Source organism: Aegilops tauschii, chromosome 7, assembly GCF_002575655.3.
Source record: "Aegilops tauschii subsp. strangulata cultivar AL8/78 chromosome 7, Aet v6.0, whole genome shotgun sequence".
NCBI classification, from domain to species: Eukaryota; Viridiplantae; Streptophyta; class Magnoliopsida; order Poales; family Poaceae; genus Aegilops; species Aegilops tauschii.
This window is the reverse complement of record NC_053041.3, coordinates 610,383,125-610,389,149: the sequence shown is the minus strand read 5'-3', so window position 1 is coordinate 610,389,149 and position 6,025 is coordinate 610,383,125. Positions and strand designations below refer to the sequence as shown.

The 6,025-nt window shown below is 45.3% G+C and overlaps 1 protein-coding gene and 1 non-coding gene across 2 annotated transcripts; both read left to right on the top strand.

The window, feature by feature from the left end:
• Nucleotides 1-669, top strand: LOC109732703 (uncharacterized). The gene has a single exon (XM_020291891.1). The coding sequence runs from the start codon at nt 1-3 to the stop codon at nt 667-669; it is 669 nt and encodes a 222-aa protein (XP_020147480.1).
• A 2,923-nt stretch (nt 670-3,592) lies between these two features.
• Nucleotides 3,593-3,665, top strand: TRNAE-CUC (transfer RNA glutamic acid (anticodon CUC)). Its single transcript has one exon. It is a non-coding gene; the product is annotated as a tRNA-Glu (tRNA).
• Nucleotides 3,666-6,025: the final 2,360 nt, after the last annotated feature.

The window sequence follows — 6,025 nt, the reverse complement described above, 5'->3', positions numbered from 1 at the left end:
ATGACACTGTTCAAAGCCATGTTCGGCTACGAACCTCGCCACTGGGGAATCACAGCAGAAGGTACATGTTCAGTACCAGCACTCCAATCTTGGCTTGACGAGCGCGCCACTGTCCAAGCATTACTGCAGCAACACCTCAACCGAGCGCAACAACTGATGAAGGACCAAGCTGACAAGAAGCGTTCCTTTCGAACATTCGTGGTGGGTGACACAGTTTACCTCAAGCTGCAGCCATATATACAATCTTCCGTCGCCTCAAGAGCAAATCAAAAGCTGGCTTACAAGTTCTACGGGCCTTTCCCCATCATCGACAAGATCAATGAGGTGGCGTACAAGCTCCAGCTACCCCCACAAGCAACAGTTCACCCTGTGTTCCACGTTTCACTCCCCCGGCAAGCTCTCCTCCCTGGTACGAGCGCTGAAACTCACCTTCCACACTGTTTGGATGACCTCGCTGTGCCGGAAGCTGTTCTTCAGACCCGCTGGCGCAAGTACATAGACGGCGTCCGTGAACAAGTGAAGATACAATGGTCAGCTTCTTCCAATCTGGGCATCACTTGGGAGGATAAAGCAAGCTTGATGGCCCGGTTCCCGCATGTGGAGGCTTGGGGGCAAGCCTCTTCCGAAGGAGGAGGGGATGTCAGCACCCCCGACAACGGTGACCCATAAGGCAGCGACGACCGCACCCACCAGGCTGCTACCAGACCCACTCGGCCCAAGCGGCCCAACCCAAGAGTCCACGGGCCGGAATGGGCCAACTGAGGCGCCCAGCAGCTACTACTAAAGGCGACGCACTCGAGAGGAAGGGCATCCAGTGGATCAACGGCAACGGCGGCTCGGCTCTTATCCGCTCCCCTTTCTTCTCCGTGACGAACCCTAGCTACCTCATTCTTGTAATCTCTCCTCTAATCGCCACTAAATCCTACCTCCATGAGGAATTGCTGCTAGTAATCGAGAATTACCCTACCATATCCTATCATTGTGGCTATCCTGTTCCTTTGTTTTTTGCTCTATGTGAGCAGTTTTTTTGTCTGAGACTTGGAGATTTTGTTGAACCTTTTGCTTTTTAATAAATTGGCCGTATGCATCACTTTGATGCAGAGGCCGGGGGACAACCTCCTTTTTCTAAAAAAACCGACGCCCTGGATGGCCTCCCCTGACCGCGACGGTTCCTTCATAGGAAGATGCAGTCTCTCGTGATCCGTAGGAAACTGTAGTGCTGTAGTCTGTAGCCTGTAGCAGAGTAATAGTATTTGCCCCTAATGAATGGCATGGTGTGAGATGTTTTCACGTGTTTCTATTCATTTCTAAATTGCTTACCAATACGTGATATGCCTTGTTCAGATCAGAGGCTTTGGCTCAGCTTTTCCCTTGTTAAAATATCATGTTTGCTGTTGCCACAAAATTCAGTGACTAGTTCAGTTATGTACTTATGTGTTGAAAAAAAATCAGTGATTTTCTCAGTCATGTGGTCAAAGCATATATTCTTTGGTATAAAGCTTTTGAGTTGCAGAAGTGGGCTGGGGTGGCTTCCTCCACTTTTGATATGTAAGCTTCCAAACCAGTGTCTAGAAATGAAGTTCTTGCTCCAGGGCTTTATATTTTCACCAAGACTATCAGATGTGCTGCAATCCAACAACCTTGAAGACTAATTTCATCAAAGAATTGATGTCAAGGATAAGCCTCTTTGAGTTAGACTTGCCTTCTCCTCAAAACATCCATTATCTTATCTGTAAACATTCTGGTTTATATTGAATTTGACACATTGAGAAGAACTAACTTCCTGTCGAAAAAAGGAACTAACTACAGGATTTTTGAAGTAATGTACAATACACAAGGTAACAAGTCGAATGACCATTTTTCCTGATGTGTTACTCAGTGAAGGATAAATATATCTGACAAAGTGCTACCACATGGAAGCTCCCTTCTCCCACATGCTCACTGTTTTATCAAGAATTTTAAATACCTGACCATTTGGGCTTCCCTACCTGATATAGGAAAGACAGCTTGTCACCCTGAGGCGGAATCTCGTTCATTTCTTCAGTAGTGTTAATGCTTCAGGATGCTGCAATCAGTAATAATCAACGAAAAAAATAGCACGCTATTTCGCCGTTATAGCGCGGTTATAGCATATTCGGAAGGGAGACGTTACATTTTGGCAAAATCGGCCGCTACGGCGCTAATTGCGTAATTATCGCGCTACACACGCTATAACGTTGTAGCGTTACACGTTTTAACGTGCAGACCATGCAAAATTTAAACAACCACAGCCCAGCAGGCCCAGCAGGCCAAAACCAACCCACGACCACTACCTTTCTCACTCTTTTTATCTTGAAACAGTTTGAGACTTACAATTTTTATGTCCTAGATTTGGCCCTTATGCATATATTGCTTGCTCCTAGCAAAAATTTAGTTGCTTAAATACATTATTTCTAGATATATTTGAAATTTTTTGCAAATGCTATTTTGAAATATAGCACGCTATAACTTGTGTAGCATTTGGAGAAGGGCCTCGCTATATTTTATAGCGCGCTATTTTTTTCGTTGGTAATAATGGACAGTTATGTCCATCTTGAGGTTGCTTTCTACTACTAGTTTTCGGCGAAAGCAAATGCTTGTAAGGTAAATCTGAGCAAGCTAGATTCCTGATGAGCTGCTGAGTAATCTATGGTATAGGGAAGACAGCTTGTCTGTCACCCTGAACCGGAATCTCATTCAGCTATTCCGTAGTGTTGCTGCTTCAGAATGCTGCCGTCAGTAATGGGGGCATGTTAGTTCGTTGATGGGCTACTCTGTGATGGTAACCTTGAGCCCTGAGATGTTCTCCATGACCGAGACACTGGCGGTCGACGATTCCAAGATTTTGAACAGCAGTGGGGGCAGCTTCTACCGCCGATCAACTGGGAGGCATATTGGTCGAACTTTCCCAGAGACTCGGCGCAGAATTCTCGGAGACTCCGCCTGATCCATGGCGCAGAGCTTCAGTGCTGTTGACTCATTTTTCACTGATTTTATTTCGTTAGTAGTAGCTCATCTGATGGTTTCTGTTATTACAAATCGGGGGCCGAGCCCCCTTGCTTCGGTGGACTTCCCTAGTTGATATGGGGAAGACAGTTTCACCCTGAACCTAAATCTCATTCATCTTTTCGGTGGTGTTAAGGCTTGAGGATGGTTCTGCCCATTTTGAGTTTGCTTCCAGCTAGTTTTTCTTTTTCTTTTTTTTTGGTCAAAGCAAATGCCTGTAAAAGCTACAGTAGTAAAACTTAGCAAGCTTAGATGCTTGAGCGCTGATTGATGGCCAACTTTCAGGTGTTTCTTCGACTGAGAGACAAACAGTTGATGATTCCAAGATATTGAATCAAGCAAAGCTACTTGCTTCAGGGACGTTCAGGTATTCTTTGTTCAATAATTATTGAATTAAGCAAAGCTGCGATTCGGTTCGTGATGCAGAGACAGGGAATGGCTTTGCAGTGCCAGTGATGCAGTCAGTGCTGTTTGCGTGAAAAACGTTCAGATCACAAACGCCATCCGTTCGCCACAGCTTCCGTCGTGGTCTAGTTGGTGTGAAATTTAGGATACTTGCTTTCAGCTTTCCGTCGTAGTCTAGGTGGTTAGGATACTCGGCTCTCACCCGAGAGACCCGGGTTCAAGTCCCGGCGACGGAAATCTTCTTTTTTATTCTAATTTCTCCTTAAAGTTTTTCCTTCTTTTTTTGCGGGGGAAAGTTTCCCTAAAGTTGAATTCATTTTTCCTGATCTCGGTGAAGGATAAATGCATCTGGCAATGTGCTGTTCATATCGAAAATTATCTCCATTTTGAGGATTGCTTTGTAGTTTTTGGTGAGAGCAAATGATGATGGCCAGTTTGTGCTGGTAGCCTTGAACCTGACGGCTGACGATTCCATTTTGAACTGGGGGTTAGCCTTGTGATGCTGCCGATCCACTGGGAAGCATTTGATCACGTGTTGCCATTCACAGATGTGTTATGGATCGAAGTAAACACCGCGGCCAGCAAACATGGCTGTTGTAAGCCATGTCTGAATCGAGCAAAGCTGCGATTTAGTTCTTCGTGCTCTGTTTGTGTTGCGGGCGTAGGGGATGGGAAGTGGCTTTCTTTTGTCCAACTCTCCTCTGGTGAGTTTCTACTCTCCTCTGGGGGAGGGGGAGGCGAGGAGGAAGCCTGAGGAGTGCCCAGGGCGGCGGAGGTTTCCTCGGCCATGGCGGAAGCGAGAAAGGAGGATCACAAAACTGATACCATGTTAAACTATAAGTATGAGCTCAATATGCAAGTTGTATTCATCCTCTCAAGGGAAGCATATATAAGAGAGTACACACTTTGAGAGAGAGAGAGAGGATACAACGCACGCACACACACGCTAAGCAACAGCCGATCCTATATCCAAGGAGTAGATAGAGACGGCTTGACCCTGCATGGCTCATGCAAGGGCGGTGCCATGCGACTCGCGCGGGAGACCAGCACGGCTGGCACAAGATCAGCTTGTCGGTTATGATCTCAGTCTAACAATTACTCCTTGCTTCCTAACCCTTGAGAGAGATTTCATGGCTTCCACGACCGTACTACCTGAAATGTTTCAGATATTACTATTTGTCTGTATGATACTATTTAGACAATGGAAAGAACAGTTTTAGATATAGAAGATGTATCCAAAACAGAGTAAATACTACTAGTACTGCATACTGAACCAAAAAATATTCTGCCAGTGGGCACTTGTAAGTAGAGTAGAGTGAGGATTTGGTGCACAAGTGTAGAATGATTATGTTGACGGCTCTGAAGACAAAGATAAAGTGTTCATGCCTAAATTATATTTGTGGTGGCCAAGAACTCCACGTTAGCGTCCAGTCATCATGCAACCGCAGTTGCTTTGATTCCGTGCGGTGCACCTTGCCTGCAGTTCTTTTACTCTAAACATTTCTAGCTTTTTAAGCTTATTATGAGGACTCAGTCTTAACTGCTGTCGATGTTCAGAATGTGACAGCATCAGCATCAAATGTATTCTTCAGCTCAGCTGAAAACCTTTTGCTCGTTTCCGGATTCTTCAGATGAGTTGCAAACTAGATTCACTTCACTGGTTAGATGTTATGATAGTTATCCGATTATTTGATTCCAATTTCTTGTGATAATTTGCAATCAGTTGTGCTATAAACTTTCTACTGTACTGTTAGAAGCTGAGGGCTGTTTAATCACCATGTGCATTTATAATATGTGTCGTGGTTTTGTCACGATAGATGTCCTAGAGAAAGGACTTAGTCGTGGAGCCATCGCTACAGGTTAACTTAAAGGGGTTAAAGCGGACAAGGGACGCAAGAGAATTTATACTAGTTCGGCCCCTTACGATGAAGGTAAAAGCCTACGTCTAGTTGTGATGGAATTGCTGGGATTTCGATGACCAGGGAGCGAATACGCTTTGCCTGAGTCTCGAGTTGTTGTCTGTTGTCCTTGAACCGCCGCCGGGTCGTCCCCTTATATACATGGGTTGACGCCCGTCGGTTTACAGAATCCCGAGGCCGGGTCATAATCGTGTCCGGCTCGGTCTCTGCTACTTCTATCTTACAACACAAGTTTACATATCAATGCCGGTTTACGTCTACAGGCCTTAAACCGGCTTTGGGCCCTGGGCCTTCATAAAGCGTCACCGTCTGTCTTCATGAACTTCAGATACGAATGAACTACTTATGGTGTTAACCCGGCCTCTCCTGGCCGGTTTACGCCCAGTGGTAATATCTCCAACATTAGGCCCCAGATTGATTTGAACTGGTTCATGTCAATCTCAATACTTAAGAAAATTTCTTCTTCAACATCCTCACATAATCTTGTAAACCGCCATGACATCATCTTCTAGGACCATGGTAAACCGCCGTGACGTCACCTGTTATTTAAAACTGTGTATAATCCACCTTCATTAATGAGCCTCCGACAATCGAGGCGACAGCTCCGCCTCATATCCAAAATTTAGGCTCCTCGATTTTCGCGCCTGATGCTTATCTTTCTGCTTATAAATAGTGCC